The 26,176-nt window shown below is 37.1% G+C and overlaps 1 protein-coding gene across 6 annotated transcripts in view; it reads left to right on the forward strand.

The window, feature by feature from the left end:
* Positions 1 to 26,176, forward strand: part of TLL1 (tolloid like 1) — a 143,035-nt gene that overhangs the window by 99,363 nt on the left and 17,496 nt on the right. For all 6 annotated transcript variants that reach the window (XM_048076161.2, XM_048076160.2, XM_048076163.2 and 3 more), the window contains 6 exons: positions 4,666 to 4,861; positions 5,782 to 5,907; positions 8,835 to 8,995; positions 11,757 to 11,937; positions 18,619 to 18,744; positions 20,149 to 20,276. In XM_048076161.2, the coding sequence (XP_047932118.1) occupies positions 4,666 to 4,861; positions 5,782 to 5,907; positions 8,835 to 8,995; positions 11,757 to 11,937; positions 18,619 to 18,744; positions 20,149 to 20,276 (918 nt within the window). The remainder of the gene's footprint in view (positions 1 to 4,665; positions 4,862 to 5,781; positions 5,908 to 8,834; positions 8,996 to 11,756; positions 11,938 to 18,618; positions 18,745 to 20,148; positions 20,277 to 26,176) is intronic.

A 26,176-nucleotide genomic window follows, 5' to 3' on the forward strand; every position in this document is an offset into this window, starting at 1 on the left:
AAGGCTGTTGGAAGAAATGTTATCTTCCAGTTCTTTTGCGGGCTGTTTAGTATAATGGCACTCTCTAGAGGTAAAACGTGGACTGACACCTCCTAAAAACAGCAGTATTGTTGGGTGGTAGCCTCAAGCAAAAAGGAGTTTAGTGCTAGATGTGTTTTGAAGGGAAAAAAAAAAGTCTCTAACAGCAGGGATTTGAAAGGCACATACTTTTCAAGGGAGAGTCTGAGCTGTGAATCCAGAGTGGCAAGATGCCATTGAGAATCAAATGAGGAACCCCAGAAAGACGCAAGACTTCTCTTACATCTGTCTTTGCTGCATTTCTTATTGTCTGGTCCACAGAGGTCTCTGCTGAGAATGAGAGCTGTTTTGGAAGTTGCAATGAAGTGCCCTGCCTAGACATTCACCGTTGGGGCTGATTTCCATTTCAGGTCCAAGCGCTTGAACGTAGGTGTTCTGTGTTTTGGTACTAAGTCCCACTCTGGACTCAATCCTTGGTGTGCTGCCCAGTAAAACAAAAAGTTGTTTGAAAATCACAGTTCTTCATGCCAGCTTAGATCAAAAAAAAGTAAATGTCAGGCCAAAGAGTTATTGCAGTGTGTTTGTGAGAAAATTACTTCTCTGTCCTTTGAAAGGTACAGTTAAGTATGAGGAATTCTCATTATCCATATGTAATGCTAGAAAAAATAACTGTGTAAATAACCTCCACTCTGAAATTAAAGCACAGGGGAAGCTGAGAATTTCAAACTGCATCAATGAGTCATCCTGTTTTGCCTGCAGTGGGCAATGCGTTTTCCACTGGGTGTGGGATTACCCTTTCTTACTTGGCTGCCTGGTGGAGAGCTATACTTTTCCAGTGCCTAGATGTCAGCAGAGATGCAGAGTCTGGTAACTCCATTGTTTTTTGCTTCATCATTATAGCTACCATTATTAATACTCTTTATTAATACTCAAAGCTACCTACATTATACTATAATACTATAGCTACCTTTATTAATACTCAAAGAACTAATGTTCTTTGAAAACCAGTGGTCCTTGAGTTTAATTTTTTTTAAGGACCTGTGTTGGCAGGCAGTTTCACCAGCGAAGGCAATCCAGAAGATTTGTAGGTCTGTGCCATGTTAATCTCCTTCATTTGAGTGGCCCTGTTAATATCCACGCAGATAATGTTCATTTAAATTATTTTTACATAATTAAGGGAATAAAATGCATCCAACTTCATGAAGGACTGGTGTTAAGAGTTCCATTAGGGATATATCCCCACCTTTTCTGACTAAAGTCTTCCACTTGAGTCGGATATGCATACCTGAACTGGAATTTAACTCTATCAACAGATAAATTAACAATAACAAAAAGCAACTGAAAGATTTCTCCTGAAATGTGATTGCTCTTGGATTGGCTTCTCAAATCTTTGTATTTTGATAAAATCTTTTGCTGTTTTAATTTTTTCTTTTCTGTGCAAGGAACTATAAAACAAATGTAGTCCAGAATTTTTACGAAATACATTTTAGTCTAAAAACAGTTCAAAACTGGAACTATGTGCAATAAATTTTCTTTTCTTGTACAAATTAATGTTGAGAAAGTAGCTGGCTTTCCATTTAACCAGGAGATTTCTTAGTGTTTTCTTGTGCTTATGTACCTGTCTTAGGAATTCTTCTGGTATTTTTTCAACTTAATTTATTCATGCCATTCAAATTCTGGGTTTCTTCCAAACTCTTTGGATCCAATGGTACCTTTCATTCTCCTAAAAGAACTGCATTTTTTTTTCTGTAAAATCTGTTTATTTTTTTCTCTTGCTTTTGCTAACATTTTGTTTATTTCTTCTCATCCACATAAAATTTCAAACTTGTGAAATGTTACTACTGCAGTACATAAGTTTTTATCATATCAGTCCAGTTATATGACTGAGCTCTGTCATTAACCTGAGGAGTTTTTCTATCCTTGTAATAGGATGAATAAGAAATTACTGCAAGTGTAATAGAACTTTGAGGCAATGTTCCCAGATGACAGTACCACAATATCCTAAAACCTGAGGTTCACATAAGTAAAGCATATTTTAAAGAGGTTCTTTTTTACTGGTTACCAAGGGCCTTAACACCGGTTATTACTTCTCAGAAACACAATACTTACCTGTTCATTTATGTATAGGTGTAACTATTTTATCCTTTAATATATTAATATTGGTAATAATAATGGCATCACTTGTAATAGTAGTACACTGAAAATAAATTGTTATGGTAGAATGGCAGCCATTTTGATTTGCTTTATTGGAAATCAATAGCACTTTGTAAGTTGGTTGATTTTTATGGTTTCTGGAAGTTTAGTAACTCACTGTTATACAAAATGGATTTTTAGCAGTTTTCTTCTGCCAAAAATAAGGAGTGATTCTCCTTAACCAACATTTCACCTCAGTGGGAATTTGGTACATGTAACTCAGAGCTGCACATAGCCTTTAAAAATAATAATTTCCATACTGCCCCATAGAATACGGAAAATATGGAAAATATGGAAAAATGGAAAAAAACAGATGTTAATTAGAAGTCTTGAGTCATGAAAAGACCACAGATGCGTGTGGGGGAAAGTACACAATTCTTTCTTTGATTTTAATGGGCTTTGGGCCAGGTCACTTCTTTCTACATCAGAGTGCAATATGATTTCTCTGAGATAACAAGGCATGTTGGAATATGATGTCATGTATTTATTAAGATTAATGAAAACTTTGAATCAGTGTTACAGTGTAGAACACTTACCAGTGCTCAGGTAGACACATGCCTAACCACATTAGTTGCAAACATGCAGTTGCCACTGAAGTTAGTAAGAGGTAGTTGCACCCCAGACCTTCGTGACTTTCCTCTCATTTCCCTAACTCTGGTCCGAAGTAATTCCTGAGCAGACAGTTAAGCAATTACAGTAAACGGCAATATGGATTGTGCCAGAGAAATGAGTGGGAGAAAATTATGTATGTAAATACTCAAAGAATCAGAGAGTTGGAAAGAAGACAGGGAAATTTTGTGTGTAAGTGCCATATGTTGATAGCATTAAAATGAAATAAAATCAAACAGCCCCTCCCCCTAGATTTCCTTCTTATATAAAGGAAGCAGAATTCCTAATGTGCTAAATGAAAGCTCCTTAGTCTGTGGTGGTTACTGAGATTAGTGGTGGTCATAATGTACAACCAGAGCAGAGTGTCAGCAGCTGCTTGTACTAACTGCGTAGCTTCCGTGCAAGTAAAGTTTTGTCAGAAGATGAGATGTGGATTTTTGTGGGTTTGGTATGGTTTTGATTTGATTGACATTTTAACAGAGTTTGGATGGGCTGTATTGAATCTGAGTCTTCTCCAACTCCTTCTCCCTGACTGTTGTCTTCCTCCTCCCCAGCCTATCCCACAATTTAGTTGAACAATTGTTTTCTTAGAGGATTTAGTTTTGAGTGCTTGGATTTAGATAATTCTTTCATAGCTAAGGTGCTATGTTACTTGAGTAGCATGAAGTAATCCTACAGAAAAATGACCCAGATCAATATTTATATGTGTATTTTTATATTTTTTTATATTTTTTATTTTATTTTTATTATTCTGTTGGGAATTATATTCTGTCATAAAGACAGGCATAATAATTATCTAGGCTCCAGATAGGATCCCATTCAGTCTGCCCCTGATTTGGTGCAATTCCTGCTCTGACTGACTGCAAATACTATTATGTAAAGAGCATACCACTTGCTACCCCAAGTAGAAATGCACATGTGGCCACTCACATGCTAGTCTGTGCTTGGATGTCATCTGGAAGATTGTTTAAATAAGAGGCACATTTTTAGTTGCTCTAGTTTCAGTATGTTTCTCTGACAATATGACATAGATTCACTCACTGACCCAGAAATTCGGAAGACACCTGAAATCATCAGTCATGCAAAGGAAACTAGACATATAATCTGCAGAAGAATATATATATATATTTTCATATATTCTATTGTCTGCTTAGTAGCTGATAATTTTAGAAGTGTGTTTTGGCTCGAATTTTTTTGGGCCCCAGATGCCCCAAACTCTTTATGCTCTGTATGAAGAGGTTTTTTTATAGTTACTCTGAAACATCTATGGATACTGGCAAATGCAAAATTTTTCACTGTGTTGAGAATAAAGGAAAAAAATAAATGATCTCCACCTGAAATAATACAGGTTGATTATATCTAAGAATCTTACTCATATTGAGCTTTTCAATATTTCAAAACCAAATAGAATTTCTGACCTGTTTAGTCATTGAACCATTAATTTTGTATACTTGAATATAAGTGTACATGAGAAAAGAGAAATTTACTTGAACTCAGAGCTGGAATTTGATAGAACATTGGGAAGCTTAGAGGCAACCTTTACTTTGCTAGTTACTTTTTCCCATCTAGAATGCTATATCTTGTGTAAAGATCTGAAGTTATTCTACTTATATATATATATATATATTTGTGTATATATATATATATATTTATAAGTGTATATATATATATATAAAGAGTATAAACGATCTAGTGATGCTGCTTCTTTTCCTCAACTTCCTTATGCTTGAATACTAAACAGAACCCCAACTTTAATTTTTATTTTTTTTATTCTGTTTATTATCTGACTGATATTTGATATTTATGGTAAAGTTCATATAGATCCTTAAAAATAATTTTTTACAGATTGAACGACATGACAACTGTGCATATGACTACTTGGAAATTCGAGATGGAATGAATGAAAACAGTCCTTTGATTGGTCACTTTTGTGGCTATGACAAGCCAGAAGACATTAGATCTACCTCTAATACCCTGTGGATGAAGTTTGTTTCTGATGGAACAGTTAACAAGGCAGGATTTGCAGCTAACTTTTTTAAAGGTAAATGTTAAAGCATATTTTGGGACCTGTGAACTGTTTATCATTTGTTTATGTACTAGAAAAAAATATGCTAGAATATGAATATTTTTGAACCTATTTTTACTTAAAACAGTTCTGTATTATCTTCAACATACTTTTTACCTGGGCATGTGATTTTGTCAGACAATGTTAGTAAAGGCATTTCAGTCTCCCTGTAAAAGATCTCCAATGAATGAAGGAACATATTCAGTGCAACTACCTGCTCTCTTCAGGTTAAAAAAATAGATTGGTTTTGAAGCACCTTTGAAACATATACAGTCTTGTAAAGTATGTTTGTTGGGCTAATTGTGTTATCAAATATAAAGTTCATCTGAGGAATAATTTAACAATGAATCAGATAGGTACTTCACAGCTAGTAGAGATAATACAATATTCCTTTCCCTCCCCCACCGCGATGCATCCTGTTCACTTTAATATCAGTAGAATGAAAACCTGGGATTTGAGGATTCTGTTAATCTGTTTTTGAGTATGAATTCAGGATAATGCACAAATTGATTCTGTGGGAGATAAAGTGCCCTTCAAGTGACCCTGCTGCAGATTTTCAATCTTTCTTTCAATACTTTATGCAACCTTTAGATTAACTGCTGCTTAAATTATTGTATGTTGCCCACCAAATGCTTATAAATTAGGTCCACAGCTGTCAGTAAGTATTGCTATGAAACAAAAAACAAGGCAAAACAAATACACAAAAAGACACATTTTTATTTTCTCCATTGCAGGTCTCCTTAGAATTTGAAAATGCTCTAGTCAGCATCCACAGTGTTATGTAGTACACCTTATAATGGCATGCATACAGCTTTCTGGGTTAATATTGATCCAGCAATTACAGCTGAGGAAGGTAATTATTTAACACATTTTTGCATTCTTCCCTGTCTTGGCAGAGGAAGATGAATGTGCCAAACCTGACAATGGTGGCTGTGAGCAGCGTTGTGTAAATACTCTGGGCAGTTACCAGTGCGCCTGTGATCCTGGCTATGAACTTGGTCCCGACAAAAAGAGCTGTGAAGGTACAGTGTATTGCTATGTTATCAGGTCTCAACGCTCCCAGGCTACGGTCACTCAGATGAAACACCACACCTTTTGTGCACTCCGCCCCTAGCAATGTGAGGTCTGTGGAGCAAGCTTGGAAAAACGGGACTGCATTGGAAGCAGTGATACTGGGGCAATGTCTGTCCACAGCTGTCATCTCCATCTGAAGTCTGCTACCAATTTAACTTTCCAGGTTTTGCTGGTTGTTGACTGGAAATGATGCGAAGCAGAACTTTGTACTTTCTCAAACCACAAGTTATATTACTCATCCTCACGAAAACAAAGTCTCCATCTGTATGCAAGGAGAGACTTATCAGCAGAGCTGTGTGCTTCTGCCTCAGTGTCAGGAACTTGAATGATCCCACTGTCACTGTCTACCTTTTCTTGTGGTAGATCTTTTATTCTAGAAGGATTATTTATTTATTTATTTATTTATTTATTTATTTTGAAACTAGAGAACTCTTCCCTGCTCCCAGTCAGACTTTTTTTTTCTTTTTTTTTTTTTTAATGCTGGAAACAAATTCTGCATTTTAGGGGTGAGGGAAGCTTGCTCAAATAATCATCTGTAGAAATAAAAATCTGATAAATAGAAGTCTGTGTAAACATAGGATTGGACTGAGATAATCTTTTGCATTCTATACATATTTCATATCAAAGAAAGACACAAAAGCACTTGATCATTACATAGCAATTATTGTTTGATAAACACCAGTAAATTCAGGGATAGCACAATTTATTCTTATCTCAGTTCATCTGTTTGCATTTCAGTGGTGAATGGAGTTTGAAAATTGAAGCACTCTTTGTTATGGTTTTCTTCAGATATGACTCACTGGTCTCTTTTTTTCCAGTTCTCTGGCTTTCACTCATGATTTGTCACAATTTAGGGGTAGTTTTGTCTCGTTTCTTTGCACTTTTTGTTCTTTTGGTTCTGTGGTTTTTGTTTGTTTGTTTTGTGTGTGAGGTAAAGAGAGTCCTTGAATGCAGACATGCTAGACTGCAGCTCTCATTGAGCCTGTTTTTTTTTTTCTCCTCAAATTCAATATTTCTAATGAGCACACTAGAAAAACAAGTTATTTCAGAAAGTCTAGTGTATTAAGATGTGTGCATATTAGGCAATGTGTGGAAAATAATGTTAATCTAATGGGGGCTGTGAAGACAGAGATAGGACCTTTGATCATCAATCCAGATTTATGTAAGGAACTTGGCTTTGTCTGTCTGATGATCTGAGTCCAAACATTAGGGAAGATTCCCAGTCTTTTAGAAAACTTCCTTTCTTCTTCCATAAGGAGAGAATGAATACCTTCTCAGCATGCAAACAGGAAAGCAACTCTGGTAAAAGCAGAAGTCATCCTAAATAGTGCAGTGCAGTATGGGGCAAAAGCCCCGGGCTATCCCTAGAAGTGTATATGCGTTTGTTCCACATGATGTATTACTCACTGTATGTAGACACTCACTGGAAGGCTGAATTAAAATCACTACATTGGTGCAGTAAGCATTACATCCTAGTTTAGCCATTTGAGGGATTCCTTCAGCTCAGAAACTCTGCCCAGTGCTTTGCTACTGTGTTGACGTGCACAGAAAATTGCTTCATACTGGTCTAATCCAAATCTCCCCTGCTGGCAGCATATTTGAGAGTTTTAAGAGTTTTTCAGTACTTCCATGTTTCCCAACATTGTCTCAAGAAACAATGGAGTGATGCTGAAAACTGTGAAAGTGAAAACCAGCAGTTAGATGTACCCTTGCTCAAGAGTGGATCATTTTGGGGTACAACTTGTGTCATCCAAGTGCAGTCTTGAAACCTGTGCAAGGTTTATTTTGACACAGAGGTCTAAGTTCTCCCAACCAAGGTCAGATGACATTTATGTGTATACCAAGAAGTCTTCTGCGTGGGAAGCAATGTGCCCAGAGGAAGAGTGATATGCATCTGAGTTGCCCAAGTGTGCCCTGATGCAGGAACTGGAGTGTTTTCCTAGGCATGCTAGTGCAAATGTAGTTATGTGAGGCCATCGGCTAAAAGGGAATAGCCAGTTTTCAGTATGTTCAAGTAAGCACTGAGCATTAGCACAGAGCAGTTGGAAGAGGGAGGAGCTGCCAGCCATCAGCTCCTCAAAGAGATTTGTGGATGGTTTCCAATGCTGTCACAGTACTGTGACGGTACAAATGGAGCTGAATGTGACTGAGAATCCCTGTGAGTCCTATTACTTTTTTTTTTTAAGATTTTTTTTTTTTCCTCAGATGGAAAAGATTAATGTGTTTATCCTTTGCTATCTGAAGCTACATTCACACACACAGTACAGTATTGTCCTGTTGTATGGGGATGACTTATTTTCCAATATATGCCAAATAGGTATTTTCTCTGTTGTTTCAACATCCGTACTTCAGCAAAAGTAATTGTATCTGAACAGCATGTGACTGCTGTCCCAAAGAAGTGACCCTACCTATTAGGTTATTGGGAGCATGTATATGAGCTGAGACAGGTAAAGCAGATTCTGGATCAATAATCAAGAAAAGTAGCTGAGGCAACGTGAAGTGCATCTTAAGTGGCCTATCTGTCAGAGAAGGGATGATCAAGGTCCTGGGGAGGGCGGTGAGTTCAGAGGACTTGCATGGGAAAGGCTCTGAGAAAATAACCAGAGTCTCTGGAGGGAAGCGAAAAGAATGAATATGATAACGCCATGTGTAGTCCTGAAACTTATCTCTGTCCACAAACCTGCAAGCTGTTTGAGATAGGGGCTGTCTCTTTCTCTTTGTTTGCACCAAGCATGATAAAACAAGATTCTGATTAGTCTGTCTGGGCATTACAGTGGTGTAAGTATTGAGAGGACTGAATCTGCTCAGTGTGCTTCTGTTTATAGTAAAACACAGTTTCAATCCAGAAATGATGCTCTCCCTTTTCATTTTACAGCTGCTTGCGGAGGACTTCTGACAAAGCTAAATGGGACTATAACCACACCAGGGTGGCCCAAAGAATATCCTCCAAACAAAAACTGTGTGTGGCAGGTGGTTGCCCCGACGCAGTACCGAATTTCAATGAAATTTGAGTTTTTTGAGTTAGAAGGGAATGAAGTGAGTAACCGTGAACAAAGAACTGCACAATCTGTTGCACACTAAACAGTTTCATGAGTGTTCAAAAATAGATATTGTCTTATAAAACCCTTGCTTAACTGTTCTTACGCTGACAGTAACCATATATATTCTTGTTTTTGTTCTGGGACCGTTTCTGGGTTCTTTCAAAACAAACATGGAGAGAATAGCTCTCTTTTTACATATCATCTGAATGTATATGTTGTACAAGAAATTTAAAAGAAATGTTCTCTGCTGAGTCTCAGCTGACTTCTTTTTATCAACAAAGTAAAACAGAACAAATGGCTGAGGCGTATTGGAAAGAATTCAAGACAAGAAAATCTGGAGAAACCAAATCATCTTTACAGACTATGACTACAAAGAATACACATAAGGTTTGGTTAGTGATGGAGCCAGGGAGCGTTTAAATCACTTATGAGCATTTCAAGGGTGAATATTTTAAAAGGAGCATAATAGAGTAACAGTGCTGTTTGAAAAATGGCATTTTTCTCCAAATGAATCTGGATTGGGTCTTAGTATATGTACTTTGAAAAAGCTATGTAGCACAGAACACCAAACAACCGTGATGCCTCTGCCAAAGGCTCTGTTAGGAGCAGGTTATGCCCCAGCCTCCAACACTGAGCTCAACTCTCTTTCCGAGCATCTTGTCGGTGGAGCCCAGGAGCATGCAATGCCTGCTGGAGGTGGCCTCCGCTGAGCAGGGCAGCCCAGGGAGTACTTGCATCATGTCCTGTCCCAGGGGGGTTTTGTCCCCAGGTGGGTCAGAGGGGCAAGGCAGTACCAATCCTGTGGGAAGGTCTACTCCCTCTAGCTCTAACAAAGTGTGTGTGTGTGGGGGGGGGGGGGGGGCTTGCAGGGTTTAATGGGTGCCTATAGGTAAGCCACAAGTTTCAACATCAGCTTTTTAGCCTCTGTTCTGCTTCATAGGCATGATTGTCATACCATTGAGTTCCTTTGCTACACTCATAAAACATTTCCTGCATTTTCTTGGTACATAAGGCAGATTTGCAAGTAAGGTACCTGAGGTATAAGGAAGTTATATCAATTATCTAAGGTCATGCAAGACACGCAACTTTTGCAGATTTGAAAAATATATACACAGATGTTTTCCAATGTCTAGAGCTTTGTTTTGACCCTCTCCAATGCTACAAAGCCTGCTTTGACTTTATAAGATTAAATAGTACTACTAAGAAAGGTACCTGTGGAAATCAAAAGAAACATATAATATCTGAGAAATTCTAATGTATTTTCTGAGTGCAGACGTAATGTCTGTCTGTATACATTTAGCAAATGTGCTACTTTTGTTACTGTTTTAGGAGCTCCATGTAGTGCTAAGTTTAAAATCTTTTCTAATATTGCAATTTTAATATTTTACATTTACATTTTACAATTTTAGTTTTACAATTAACTTTTAATTTTATTTGTATTTTGCAGTGTTGTAAGAAGGAAGTTAGACCTCTCTCAAATTACATTTCATTTTTAATCTAAACGTATAGCAGTATCAAAACTCATCACTGGTGTACTGTTGAAATTGGTGGGATTTATTAACATTGAGTTACATTTGAAAAATTGCAGGCATTAAAAATGAATTTGTCTTAAAATTCGTATAAATCAGCATGTGACAGTAACTCAAGTTTTGTATAACTTTCGTCTTTATATTGTATAAATGTGGTTTCAACAGAATTAGTCACTTTCCAACTCTGAAACATATGAAAGTAATTCCAGTAACAATAAAAATTGAGTTGTCATCTAGAATATAGTATATTAAAAAAAAAAAAAGAAGCATTGACAACTAGTTAATATTTCATAGACAGAAATCACAGCAAAGGCCAAAACACCATTTTCCCCTCCAGCTCCCCTGACATTTCTTTTATGACTATAAATTGCAATTTATGAAATACAACTTGGATTTAATGGACAATCTAAGCTCTGTATGAATCCTCCTGGCCACTGTTTTCTCTTAAGCTATTAATTGCAGACAACTGGGACATTTTTGATTAAATGATTGATAGCTGAGCCTAAGAAGCTTAGAAGTTTTTGGGTGGAAGGCTTTATGTTGGCCAAGGGATTATGCATTGAAAGTATTACCATGAGCGTAGGCCTTGCATAAGGCTTTTTATTATGTTATTTTACTTTATTTTTAACCATTTAGTGAAAATCGTGTGTGTTAGCTCTCCAAATTATACCTATGCTACTGGTAAAGAAGAATTCACAAAGCTAATAGTGCAGATATGTATATTCATAAGTAAATGTTTATCTTAAATAAATTATGGCAAAAACCAATCTTGTAAGATTCTAAGTGAACACTTTTTTTTAAAAATTTCTGGGGTGCAAATAGTAGAATATATTTAGGTTTTAGGTATGTGGTTTATAGCACAAAGATAGCTATAAATTGTAGGGTGAATATTTCTAGATTTTAGTCTAATATTGAAATTCTTACTTTTTAGATTTAATGGACATGTTAAGAATTTAAAAATTGAAATGCTAGGCAGATTGGGGATAAAATAGATTTTTTTATATTATGAATACAATCACTATGTCTTACTAACCTTAAAATATTCTTACATAAAACCAGTGAACATCTGTAAGCATTTACAAATGTTTGCAGAGTCAGGAAAAAGCGGAACAAAATATTAATGTATTACTAAGAGGCATATTACATTTGAAGTTCTTGCATTTGTAAATAATTTCATACTTTTCTTTTGTTTAGCTTAAAAAACAAAACAAAACTCTCTGTTCCCAGGTTTGCAAATACGATTATGTGGAGATTCGTAGCGGCCTTTCTTCTGATTCTAAACTACATGGCAAATTCTGTGGTACAGAAGTGCCTGAAGTTATCACCTCACAGTACAACAACATGCGAATTGAGTTCAGATCTGACAATACTGTGTCAAAAAAAGGCTTCAAGGCACACTTCTTTTCAGGTATAGAAAATTACTCTTGTGTACCTATGAGTGCCTCTGAGCACATACTGTCTGGGTGGAGTGAACACAGTGTTTTGATATGAAAGTGAGCATCCTTTCCCTTATAATTTTCCGTGTAGATTTACCTTGGTTTCATTTATAAAAGTATGAACCATTCTTCTTTCTTAAAATACTGTTCTGAATTGTAATATCTGTATATGGTAGAAAATACATAGAATGCATATATATATATATATTTAAATAAGAGCAGAAGTAAATGAATTTTGTGGGATAAGGCCAAAAAGAGGAAATCTAATAAGTGCTCCTAAATTTCTTTTAGATCCCAAGCTCTGTTGCTATTTTTTCAAATCCCAGTTGTAACATAATATCAATTACATGCTATGTATGCTTGTGTTTTTTTATTCAGGTCTCTGAATATATTGCATTAATTATGAAATTACCACTTTGTGGTATAGCATTTGCTTAACATTATGGTTTCTTTCTTGCCAGACTTCGCACTTCTTAACGTTATGCAAAAGAATAGATTTTAAGACCTTGCCTTTGCAAAAAAATGTCTGTCTTTGGTTGAGTGTAATTTCAAAGGACAGATCAGAGCTATGACAATTTATATCATTTGAGGACATGCATTGTTGAATAAGTTTAGACATGAGTGAATCTCAAGATGTGAAGAGAGATTTGCACACCAGTGGTCTTTGCAATTACCCACTGAGACTAGGTTATAATAAACTGGCTGTGGCAGAATAACAACTGGTGTTAGAGGTGTAATTTTGCTTAGTGCTTTTCTTGTGCACACGCATGCATAGGTATGTAAAACAAAACAACTAAACAGTTTCCCCTCCCAAAACTCTGGAAACCATCCAGAAGCATTTGGGATTTGTATTTTGCCCCAAGTTTTTCCATAGCAGTTAAAAATCTGAATCTGGAGGATCCTGAATGTTTTTAGCATGTAGCAAAACTAATGTATTGTCTAGTGTATTACCAGGCACCATTATTAGGGTTTGTTCTCTAAAACTCTTTAGGAAAACTGAAATGAAAATGGTATTTCAGTGGTTAGCTTTAATAACCTTGACTATGACAAAGAAATATGAATCAGTATATTGTGTGATAGAGAATGTATAAAGGATGGACAGTGAGGAAAATAACTATCAAAACAGATTAGAGATTCACAACTTCCAATGTTTTCCCATTATGACTTCTTTGATGTTTTTCTTAAGGAATGATGGAAAATTAAAAAAAGGGATTTATGAAGAAATTATTTTTCCTCTACTTTTTTGTCCTCTAAAGTATATAATCTTCTCTAACAATCATGTTTCTCTGGTCGTAGTTATTCAGATCTGTCTTTACATATAGTAGTAACTTACAGTTTTAAAATTATACTTTAGTTTAACAATGACTTGTCAAGGTTTACTCAGTATTTGTAGTTAATATGCACACAACAGAGCTTCCTCCTAGAAACACACAACTAGTCATTTCATGTAGGCCTAGGAGCGTCAGCAGGAATTGTCACATATTACAACTTCTTACAAGAACATATATTGACATGTTCCACTTCAAAAAGTAGCCAGTAAGTAAGTTGGTTATGTACTTTCAGTATCTGTAAAGCTATGGCAGATAAGATTGGCAATAATTGTTCTGTAATTTGTAAGAATTGTAGTTCAGAAATTATGGCTTGTGGACTTGTTGAACATGTACACATTTAAGTTCAGTTAAATTTTGGTTCTCCTTAAAGTGATACTTCATTTTCACTGATTTTTTTTTATATATATATTTGTGATTGTTTAAATAATCTATTAATATTATGAATGTGGCTTAGGAAGAGCTCAGGTCAATGCTATATCTTTAGGAAAGGCTGGACTGTATTTCATGCAATTCAAAGCACCAGGTTATAATCCTTCAGTATCATTATTTCGTTTGTCTCTTTCATTTCTGAATGAATTATTATTATTATTAGGTGAAAAAAGATTTTTTCCTTGTAAATTGAAAAAGCTATGTTATAAATGACTCCATCGATCATCAGAATAAATTCATTAGCTGAGGCTGTTTTTTAATGGTGTTTTTTATGTTTTTAATGAATAGAAATGAAAGGTGTTTAGAAATAGAAAGGTGTTTTTTAATGAAGAGAAATGTGTTATATGTCCTGAGTACAGAACGTATTTAATCCTCTTCAAAGAAACATAGCTTGATATAAGTAGTTTTTGAGTTTGTAATTATATAAATCTACTGAATGCTTCATAATGAATTTTTGCTATAATGTCTAATCTTATTGCATGAGTTCAGACATTCTTTATTTTTTTCTCGATTTTGTGGTTGTTATTGTTTCTAGAAGATTCTATTATTCTGTGTTACTTGGCTTACCACATTTGACAATATTTCCTGATCAAAACAGAAACTTTGTAATGCTTGAGAAAAATCAAACTTTGAACTCAAACATGAGGCTTACATCTCAGAATAATTAGTTGGACACAACACTCATGACTGTCAGAAAGTGTTATAATTTTCTTATTCCTGAATTCCTTAATACGAACATAATATGCTATTGATCCATCAATTAAGCATGGACTTGAGACTTCACCTCATGTGTTTTGACTTTTGTGGGTTGATAGATGATCACTGTTCAGCTGATGATGCTTTTTATTTCTTGCCTTTTTATAAACTTATCTTCAGAACACAATTTCAGAATTATATCTGCGAAGAAATAGTTAATATTAGTTCTTGGTGTACAGGATACTTTCTGGAAGGCATTTAACAATTTTATCAATTAAATCACAATAGAAGGATTTGTAAGTATTTAGTTATAACAAAGCCTTGGGAAAAAAAAATCAATGATGAGTAGAACTGTGCATTTTGCAGTCTATTCACCAGTAAAAGGCATCTGCAAAAGTCAGCAGGAGGGAGGTAGATAAGTCAAATTAATATGAAAGTTAAGGACTGTACTGTGTTCCTCAAGTAGAGCCAAGGAACTTTTTTTTTTTTTTTGGAGATCTTTTAGTGGTGAATTCTTCAGCCCTGGCTATAATTGAGAAAGTATGGCCCAGCTCCAGCTCAGATGACAGAAAGCAGTTTTGGGGTGATTGAAAACCAATGTGATAAACTGTGAAAGCAAACATTGACATAGGGCAACACATGACCTGCTCTAGGAAGCTATTTATGTTGATATAAGAAGACATGTAATCATGTTTTTGGCTGTTAAATGGTGTTAACAACCAGTCAGGTGCTATTGGAAAGTGAGAAAAACTTTTTTTAATATTCTGTAAAATTTACATTCGATGGGACAGTTCTGAAGAAAGCTCAGCTGAGAGCCATTATCTATCTAATTGCCAGGAAGAATGTTACATGTTTATAATCCAGTTTCTTGGGTGTAGAGGAGAAACTAGGGAGTCATGCTATATTCATTTTTTAATGCTTTTGCTAAAAATTTTTGGAATTGGATATTAGGCTTCTAACTAACAGCTTCCAGAAGTGAGGTGTGGTGTCCCCCTCTCCCCCCTTCTCTTCTGTCCTTCTCTCTCTCTCTCTCTCTCTCCCTCTCTCTCTTTCCCCCCTGTTATGCTTTTGTTGGAAGTCAGTGATTTATTTATCTATTTAACCCATAAGAATAGGGGAGTGTACAATAACTCTGTAAATTTACTCTAGGAAGGAAAAAAAGATATTAAAAAAATGTTCTGTGATGTTTCTGAGAAGCTAGCTTAATCATTTCTTTAAATTACTTTCTTTAGTGGTATATTTAATACCCTGTTATAATGTCATTAATTGCCTCCATTTATAATGAATTTTAGTTGTGTGATTTAAATACGTGATTCTTTGCATGATCATTCAAAACAGGTGTGGTATTTAAAATAATATAAAAATGAAGTTTGGTACATTTTTTCTTGGGTATCAATTCATTAAGAAGTTAAAAAGAGAAACCTAGGATGTTTCTAGCCTTGAGCAGATCTGTTTTGGAGCACAAACTCATCTCTGGTGCCATCCTGGTACATTTTTTTCCACAGACAAGAAAGCTGCCTGCAAAGAGAAAATTTTTGTTTTTGAATCATGCAAGGACTTGGTACAGGTCCCTTCAGGCCGAGTACGTATTATTCACAGACTGGTGGCCTCTGAGGGTCTCAGAGGTACGACCATTTGTCCTCTGAATGATTTAAATCTAACATTTTGTTAAGAATGGATCTTTCCATGTTCTGGGTACTGAAATGAAAAAAAGAAAGAAAGTATCCATTCAAAACTGGGAGACTCATTTCCATCTGTCAGCCTAACAAATGGCTTTGTTTTTACATGGCAAAACATTTGTTCCTATAACTAATACAGACTAATTGTTTTTTTCATGAATTTTTAAAACTGGGCAATCAATTTGACAGAATGTCTGTTCCAAATTATGAAGTGTGAGGAAGGCTTGTTCAACAGTTGCATCCTTGATTAACCATCTACAAATAATTATTGTAGTTCAGATATGTCCCAAAGCTTCTCTAGTCTACCTTCTGTCCATTGTTTTATAGTGATTTCATCTCTGAAGAGGTCCAACATGGGACTGTTTGTTTATGTACCTGTCTCTTAAGAGATTATTTTACAGAATGCATACTTAATGTTAAAATACTTTTCCCTATTTCATGCTTTGGTGGAAGGTGAAAATAGAGAGGGCTTTTATTCAGACTTTGCATGCATACTCTGTACTTGAAGTTGAACTTGAATGCATTTTGAGCTTGCCTTCCATTTATTATGTTATTTTGGTAGAAAACTAAACTTATGCTTAGGGGGGGAAATACTGAAGCATTTTCTTCCTATTACGTGTAATTTCTCATTTGCTTTTTACTATTCTTCATTTGTAACGTGGAATTAATTTATGATAGTGTTTGCTTTTGCAAAGATGAAAAATATTTTGTTTGAAATTGAATGAATTTACTACCTCAGTTTGAAACCTGCATTGCAAGGTGCATAAAGGTGCATATTTTTGTGCCTTTATGCTTCTTTCATCATCAAAATGACAACTAATATAAGCCTTTGGATGTTTGATTCTGGGAGCTACGTATGTTTTTCTGCTGTTACTTAACCTTCAAATTCTGTTCACATCTGCAGAAAGCTTCCAAGACTTTTTGGTGCAAACAGATTTGAGATTTACAGGATTAAAATGCAGTAGAAACTTGGGTTTGACTTGCAGGATTGTTCTACATCATTGTCATCTATTACAAGGAGAAATTGATTTTTCCTGAAACACCTGCAAGTCAATGAGTCAAGTGTTGCATACATTTTAGCAGATAAAGCTGATGTGTACGCAATTTTAATGCAGACTTTCTTTGTTGTGTTACTGAATATAAGCAACTATAAAGGGAGGGAGTAAAATACATTAGTAAGACAACAAAAAGAGTCTTAAATTATCCATAGTGGTTTGTAATCTATAGAAATTCTTACTGTGCCTGCTAAGTCTGAACATCGCATGTTACCTTGTTCAAAGATAATACTGCTGCTTTCCAAGGCACATGAGGCTGAAGGGGCTGCATGCTCTACATTCCAGCTCTGCAACTACTGGGCCTCTGGGATGACCATAGTTCCTTTCCTCTTTTTCCTCTTCTCTTTTGCGTGTTGAGATGGTGTTTGTAAGATAATGTGTATACTTGGGTGTGTTTGTGTGTATATATGTATATACACAAATGTAATAATACATGTATATATTTTTATACATCAGGTTTTGTGTGTGCGTATGTATATATATGTATACAAATATATATAACCATACACACACACACACATGTGGGTGTATGTATGTGTGTGTGTATATATATATATGGACATCTCAGTAGCAGTATGCCTCTCTTAATGGACTGGCCAATGACAACAGCTGACATAGAAGGGTGGCAGCTGAGGCCTCTTCCTTGACTGACAGCCTGTTAATCTAGTTTGGCTTTTTTCCATGCAATGAATTTGTAGCTGTTTAATGCAGGTCATATTTCCTCCCCTACCTTCTGTTTTTACTTCTAACACACTAAAAGCTCTTTTAAGGGATTATATATTAATAAACAGAACTGCATGCTATATTGTAGATCTCCTTGAAATAATTAATACCAGTTTCTTTTGTATGTTTTTCAATGAAATGTTTTCCTTTTCAAGATGTTCTCTAATGTCCAGATTTATTAAAAGTAAAGCACACTGCCAGTCTGCTGGAAAGAAAAATCATCTTATTCAGAAAGTTTATGTTTAGTCACTCTTTTCTTACATCTTTAATGTGCAGAACTTGAAACCTTGCTTGGCCTCTGTGTGCCTTTCAAGATACTACAGTTAAGTTGTGGAATTTGCATAAAGCTGTAATACTTTGTGTTGTCCATAAATTGCACTCCCATTGTTCACCAAAATAAATAGCGGTTGATATATTTATGAAATCTTTACCAGCTAGACCACTTGAAGGAGTAAATTCTGTTAACTGTCTTACCTCCTTTGATTTAGCTTGTTCGTTTTACTAGTGTTCCCCTCCCCTGAGAGCTATCCCCCACTTCTTAGAAAGATGAGGCAGGATATTTGTGCCATGGTGCAGGCCGAGCAATGAGTGGATAGAAGTTAGGTACCAAAAAAATGAGAAGGACTGTGCCTTAATTTATCCTTTTCTGGTCTCAACCACTGTGCTAAACTTTTTTGTCTTTGGTAAAAAACACTACTGGTGTCTGTAATGCTCACCCATCCTTGTTGTGTATTTCTTAGACAAGGATGAGTGTTCAAAGGACAATGGTGGCTGCCAGCATGAGTGCATCAACACAGTAGGAAGCTATGTTTGCCAGTGCCGAAACGGATTTGTGCTACATGAAAACAAGCATGACTGCAAGGAGGGTAAGTAGTATGGTATTTGGACAGTAGATGATACAACTCTTTCAGAAAGATCTTTGCAGATATTTCTTTTCCAAGGAAAAGAAAGGAAAGAATGGGATCATGCAGTCATAGGCATTTAGATTTAATTGCTCCCTTGCCCCTCTTCCCTCATTCCCTCCATCCGTAGCTCTTGTGTGTGGCTGAGTTTGAGGTTCCATGGAAACATGGTTTAAAAAACTTGGAGGTATTGGCCACTCAGCTTAAACAGGGAGTGCTGCTTTTAGTAGTGCTGTGAAGTGTAGAGTATTTAGAGCTGTGACAGAATATTTATCTAATGAAGTACATAACAGAGGGGCAAGAGTTTTTGGAGAGAAGCCTGGTAAAGTTGTGATTTGCTCCCATTAGTGGCTGAACCCCAAAGTAGTGGTGAAACAGTAGCTGTCTTCATAAAACTCCTTTCAGGGTTTATTTTAGGGGACATATTCAGACAATCCAAATTTCAGTCAAGTCTCTATGCATCTTTCTTTCCATTTACTGTCTAAAGGCGTAGCAACCTCAGAAAACAGTAGGCTTGGGGACTTAAGTAAAATTTAGATTATCTGCAAATGAACTGTACATGTGCAATATCATAGGAGCTACTGTAATTTCTCAAGGCTGTATTCTAGCATGGATCTAATTTGCTACTGAACATGTTTCCTTTGTGAATCGCTTGCATTATGCCTGGTGTTGGGATGATACTTGCCTCCTCTAAAAGATTCTTGCCAAATAATTCTCTGATGTTTATAAAGCAAATTGATGTTGTTAAAAAATGAAAGACAAAAGGGGATGAAGCAGGTTTTTTTGCTTGCCTTCTCTAAGTTTTAGGTTTTTCATTTATTGAGAGAGGCACTTCTGGAAACAGTTATGATTTGAATGACTAAGCTGTTCTTGGTACATACTTACAATTCAGTCTTTGCTGTTTTCTGGTTGTATATATTTCCCTAGAAACTGTGGTTTAGAAATCAAAATGATTGCTGTGTAGCAGTAGCATGAAAATTAGTGAGAAGAGAGAAAAATAAATTGTTCAAGAAATACCATTTGAAGTTGGATTGGCAAGATTTCTCATGTGGATTCTCATACTTATATGCAAGCAGAATGGGGGGGGGGTTAGCAGAATAATTATATTTCAATACTTTGTTTATGTTTATTTATTTACTTATTAAAAAAGTAATCCATTGTAAACAACAATATATGTTTCACGAATCAAAGCATGCTGGGTTAATTGCCATAAAGGGGAGAAAAATAATCCTGCACACCAAGAAGGTGCTTAGCTGCCTTCCTACTAATCCTTTCCATTCAGTGGGTCCCCTGGCAAGCAAGAGTACTTCTCTGGCTACCTCTGAATATAGACCCCCAGACTAACTGATGCTATTACTGTTGGCATAGCTGAGTGTGAACAGAAGATCCACAGTCCCAATGGCATCATCACGAGTCCCAACTGGCCCGACAAATATCCCAGCAGAAAGGAGTGCACCTGGGAAATCAGTGCCACCCCTGGGCAGAGAGTCAAATTGGTGAGTTTCTACCTACCCTTCCTTTTGCTCATTTCTTCCACCAAACCTGCTTCTTAAATGACTGCACTCAATGATTTGAAACTGTTACTCATCTTTACTATCCAATTTGCAGCCAAAGGTAAGCTGTTTTAAAAAAAAAATGCTGACTCCTGTCCATTCCTGGCAAACTGGGGCTGCTCAGTGTCACAGAGCTGTGAGTAAAACTTTGTGATGATTGCACTCTGCAAAGCAAAGGGCAGGAGGAATCCTTTTCTTCTATGAGACTTTAGTATATCAATGTTGCAATTCATAAAATTTGCACAAAGTTTTGAAGATTACGGTAGAAGACATTTACAGAAACTCCAATATATACAATAAGCAATATTAGAAGTTATGAACAGTCCCCTCCACACACCTTTTGCATTTCTATTCTTCACTTTTTGAAGAGGAAAAAAAGACCCAAAACCCAAGAATCTGAACTTCTCGTTTAAAGGTGGCTTCAAATTTTAACACAGGTAGAAGAGCAACTTAAGTAGAGTTATGTGATCTTTGTGTCTAGCTGGCTGAAGACAGTTCTGATGGCTGAAGACAGGCTAGCAGAGCTCAGGGAGCTCTGCAGACCTGCTGAAGTTATGTAACATCTTTACAAAGCCAAAGACATGGACCTGTCCAGGAGGCTTCTCTGCTGTGAGCTCAGCAGTGTTTCTTGGTACTTGGGGGAGAGCTGCATGACTGTCTCTGCAATACCTATGGCAGATGGCTCCTTGGTTCAGTGGTGAAGGAATTCCTCCCATCGTTCTATATCTTTCACTGATCTGAAAAAAGGGGGCTAGGTTTCTAAAGAAATGATGTTTAGAATCCATGCACAGAACCTTCCTTACAGGTGTTAAAACAATAAACAAATGTGCTACAATAATACCTGTAGAGGAAAACAACAACAACAAAAAACAACAACAAAAAACACTGATATTTGCACAGGTATGCAGAGTCTTTGTCCTGAAGAACTTAGCAATGTGAACATGCTAGATTTGCAAATGAAAATAAGAATTGCAGTACACACAAAAATGCCACAAAAATGAAAATGGAAGTCGACTCTCTTCATAACAAAAGATAACTTAACAAATGTTTTGGAGCAAATAAACTTAAGAGATACGTCTCTACTTCAGAAGGGTAGAAGCAATAACCTAGTTTGATATGGGGATGAAAGGGATATTGCCGTCTCATAACTCCTGACCTTAGACACAGCCATAACCTCTGTTACTGGTGCTGATGTGAGATCATTTGTTGATTCCAGTTCTTCAGAAGTAAAATGGTCAATGTATCCATACAGAGGGGGGGTGAGGGAATGAGTGGTATGTGTGATCTGCCCATTTAGGGGTGAAAAACAGGTTTTTGATTGAGAAGGCCTTCCGTACTGCCAATTAACAGTATTTCACCCTGGCTGCATATAACAAAGCCAGCCAGACATCTGCATAGGCATGTTACTATAAAAGCTTTTTCGGTGCTTTTAACCTCAGCAGGCAGAATTCCAGCATTTATATTTCTTTATTGAAATATCACATGGATCTATTCTAAAAGTTATTTTTTTAATTGTATTTTGCCAATGAAATTGGAAAAAATAGACTTTTCCTAGATAATTTTTTTTAAGAATATCTCCATGATTTAGAGCCTGAAATACACTTTTCTGTGAAACCAGTGGGTTCTGTCTACTAAATGCTGTATGTATTAATATCTTTAAAATCTGTCTAGTGCAGCAAAATGCCATATTATTAATACCAAGCAATACTTCCACTATAGATAAATATTTTTTCTTGGACTTCCACACTGTATTTAAGTTTACTCCTCATGGTTTGCTTAGCCAAATTAAACAAGAAGAGAATTGATTTCTTTATATTAACAAACTACATGAATTGTTAGGCTGTGCTTCATTTTCTGAGGGATGTGGGATGTGTGTGTACAGAAACTAATCTTTTCTTGTGATTGCTCTCACTCTGATAATCACTGAAGCCTCTTCCTGAGAGGGGTAAAGTTAAGCATTTGGTGTAAATAAGAAGCCTATGAAAAAAATGAATATGCACTTCAGAATTTTTACATGAAATGTGAAGATAAAGACAGCCTTGAAAATGTATGTACTAGGGAGAGATTTTCATAAGTTAATCAGCCGGATGTTTATAAGAGACAGACTTAAGTATCCCATTCAGGCAGCTATCCATAAGTGCCACCAACATATCTAGTCAGTAAAGTGCTATAGATAGGCTGGCTGTTCAGAAGCTGTACGTAACACTTCTGAATACTATTCCCCCTAACAAGACAATCAGAGTGGTAACTGTAGTGATGGAGGGGTAGGTACTCAAAAGTATTTGTCCCAGGAAAGGCCAAGTGTGATTTAATTATTACTACCAACTTCATTAAGTTATTTTTGAACACTGTTGACACTAAATAGTAGAGAGAAAGTTATCACCAACTCTTCAGTTATGTTCAACTTCAAGTTGTGTTAGTTCTTGCCTTACCAAGCCTGTTCACAGCCTGTTGCTAGGAGCTGACCACTTTAAAAAGAATAAGAAAAAAAGGAGATTGTCTCTGAATGTTTGAAAATATTAGTTACTTTGATCTTTTTAAAGACCTAATATTAAGATTTGCCTTTCCTTTAAAATAACATTTCTTTGATTCTATTTATAATTTCTAGCCTCAATTGCTAGACTGTCAGTGGATTTAGGATTTTATTCTGTTCTTTGTGGGACCCAATATAACGTACTGTCTACCTACAGGTTTAAGAATCTCAGTGATGATTCAAATATTAAAAAGAATAGTTGTGTTCATGGTGAGAGGCACTTCCTAGAGAACAATCTTTTGTGCTAATGAGAAACGGACAAAATTTGTAATTTTCCTTTTAAAGGAAAATTGGATGACATCTATCACTGCTGTTGACTCCAAATTGACTAACTCAATTCTGTATTTGACTTACTCTCTCTCTCTCTGTCTCTCTCTCTCTCTGTCTCTCTCTCTCTCTGTCTCTCTCTCTCTCTGTCTCTCTCTCTCTCTGTCTCTCTCTCTGTCTCTCTCTCTCTCTGTCTCTCTCTCTCTCTCTCTCTCTCTTTTTTTTTTTAATCCATGGGATTTTATTTAGGTATAAATGACAATATATATTTTTCATCATAAAAATAGGATGGCTGACAACAATTTGAGAGCAACAGGAGGAACTGCTGTACAGCTGGTTTTACTGCCCCTGCAGTTTTTTCCCTTAATAGAAAACACCAAGTTTCCTGTGAAGTGAACCTATGCCACTGTATCTTTCAATTCTCACTCCCTACTTTTCACAAACTGAAAATTGTATTCTGAATACAGAGTGATTGCTTGATCAGGCGATTCCAAAGTATCGGAAGTCAGGCAAGCGGGGCATAAGGCCGGCCTGGCTGACCAGGGATCTTCTACTGGAGCTAAGGCAAAAAAAGAAAGTGTACAGCTGCTGGAAGGAGGGTCAGGCAACGATGAAGGAATATAGGGATGCTGTTTGTGTTTGTAGGGAGAAAATTCGTGTGGCCAAAGCCCAACTAGAATTGAAGCTGGCCATGTCTGTGGGAGACAATAAAAAAGGTTTTTTTAGATATGTGAACAGAAAAAGGAGAACCAAAGAAAACATGGGTCCACTACTAGATGGGGAGGGTCTCCTCACAGACAATGACATAGGCAAAGCAGAGACGTTTAATGCCTTCTTCGCCTCTGTCTTCAACGCTGATGATGGGCTTCGGGACCCAGGGTACCCTGAGCTGGAGGACCATGACGGTGGGAATGACAAACTCCCAACCGACCCTGAACGTGTGCAGGATTTGCTTCTCCACCTGGATCCATACAAGTCCATTGGTCCGGATGGGATTCATCCCAGGGTGCTTAAAGAGCTGGCAGACGTCATTGCGGGACCTCTCTCAATTATTTTTCAACGATCTTGGGAATCTGGTGAGGTCCCATTGGACTGGAAGCTGGTAAATGTTGTGCCTATTTTCAAGAAGGGTAAGAAAGAAGACCCTAGCAATTACAGGCCTGTCAATCTCATGTCAGTGCCTGGTAAAATTATGGAGAGGATGATCCTTGAAGTTATTGAAGCACGCCTGGGGGACAATGCAGTCATTGGTCCCAGCCAACATGGGTTCATGAGGGGTAGGTCCTGCCTAACAAATTTGATTTCCTTTTATGATAAGATCACCCATCTAGTCGATCAAGGGAAACCAGCTGATGCGATCTTTTTGGACTTCAGCAAAGCTTTTGACACGGTTTCCCATAGGATCCTACTGGACAAAATGTCCAGCATACAGCTAAGCAAAACCATCATACGATGGGTGAGCAATTGGCTGATGGGCAGGGCTCAAAGGGTTGTGGTAAATGGGGCCACATCTGGCTGGTGGATGGTCACTAGTGGGGTCCCTCAAGGCTCCATTTTAGGGCCAGTCCTCTTCAATGTTTTTATAAATGAGGATGATTATTGATTTATAAATTGGATGTAGGACTAGAGGGTGTTCTGAGCAAATTTGCCGACGACACCAAACTTGGAGGAGTTGTGGACTCGGATGAGGGTGGAAAGGCCTTGCAGAGAGATCTGGACAGATTGGGGAGCTGGGTGATCACCAACCACATGAAATTTAACAAAAGCAAGTGCCAGGTCCTGCACCTGGGACAGGGCAACCCTGGCTATACGTACAGACTGGGCGATGAGACGCTGGAGAGCAGCCCTGCAGAGAGGGATCTGGGGGTTGTGGTTGACAGCAAGTTGAATATGAGCCAGCAGTGTGCCCTAGCAGCCAGGAGGGCCAATTGTATCCTGGGGTGCATCAAGCATGGCATTGCTAGTCGGTCGAGGGAAGGGATTGTCCCGCTCTACTCTGCGCTGGTGCGGCCTCACCTCGAGTACTGTGTGCAGTTCTGGGCACCACAGTACAAAAAGGACATTAAACTGTTGGAGAGTGTCCAGAGGAGGGCGACGAAGATGGTGAAGGGCCTAGAGGGTAAGACGTATGAGGAATGGCTGAGGTCACTGGGCCTGTTCAGTCTGGAGAAGAGGAGGCTGAGGGGGGACCTCATCGCAGTCTACAACTTCCTCGCGAGAGGGAGTGGAGAGGCAGGTGACCTATTCTCTGTTATCACCAGTGACAGGACCTGTGGGAACGGTGTGAAGCTGAGGCAGGGGAAATTTAGGCTGGACATCAGGAAGAGGTTCTTCACCGAAAGAGTGGTTGCACACTGGAACAGGCTCCCCAGTGAAGCAGTCACTGCACCAAGCCCGTCTGAATTTAAGAAGAGATTGGACTCTGCACTTAGTCACATGGTCTAAACTTTTGGGCAGACCTGTGCGGTGCCAGGAGTTGGACTTGATGATCCTTATGGGTCCCTTCCAACTTGGGATATTCTATGATTCTATGAATATTTTGGTTTTCTGGGCAAAAGACTTTATATTTTAGCTGTTGATATTTCCATTATTTTGGCTGTGAATATAAATTACCATCACATTTTACATTTGCTGAATTCCACAAGAGACTCTGTAGGTCAGATTTCCTTTGTTGTACCATGTAGAATGAATAATTTTACGCATTCAATATATGCATAATATTTGTTCAGTAACTGACAGTTCAGTTTTATTCTTTTAAATATTGCTTCTTAATCCTTTAGTGTTTTGTGTTTATTCTTCTTTTTATAAATAGCTATATAACTACTTATGAGAGCATTTTTACTTGGTGTTTTTATGATATTTTGAATTCCACCTTGAATTGTATGTTATTTGTGAAAATTCACAAACGTGTATGTATAATGCATATGTATAATGCATTCTCAGTGTTCACAGGAGAGGAAAGTACCAACTTTTTGATCTTTAGGGCTCAGGTTCAGATATAGCCCTGGTCAAAAAGCCACATCTGAAATCTCTTAGTTGTTGT

Source organism: Anser cygnoides, chromosome 4 (genome assembly GCF_040182565.1).
Source record: "Anser cygnoides isolate HZ-2024a breed goose chromosome 4, Taihu_goose_T2T_genome, whole genome shotgun sequence".
NCBI lineage: Eukaryota > Metazoa > Chordata > Aves > Anseriformes > Anatidae > Anser > Anser cygnoides.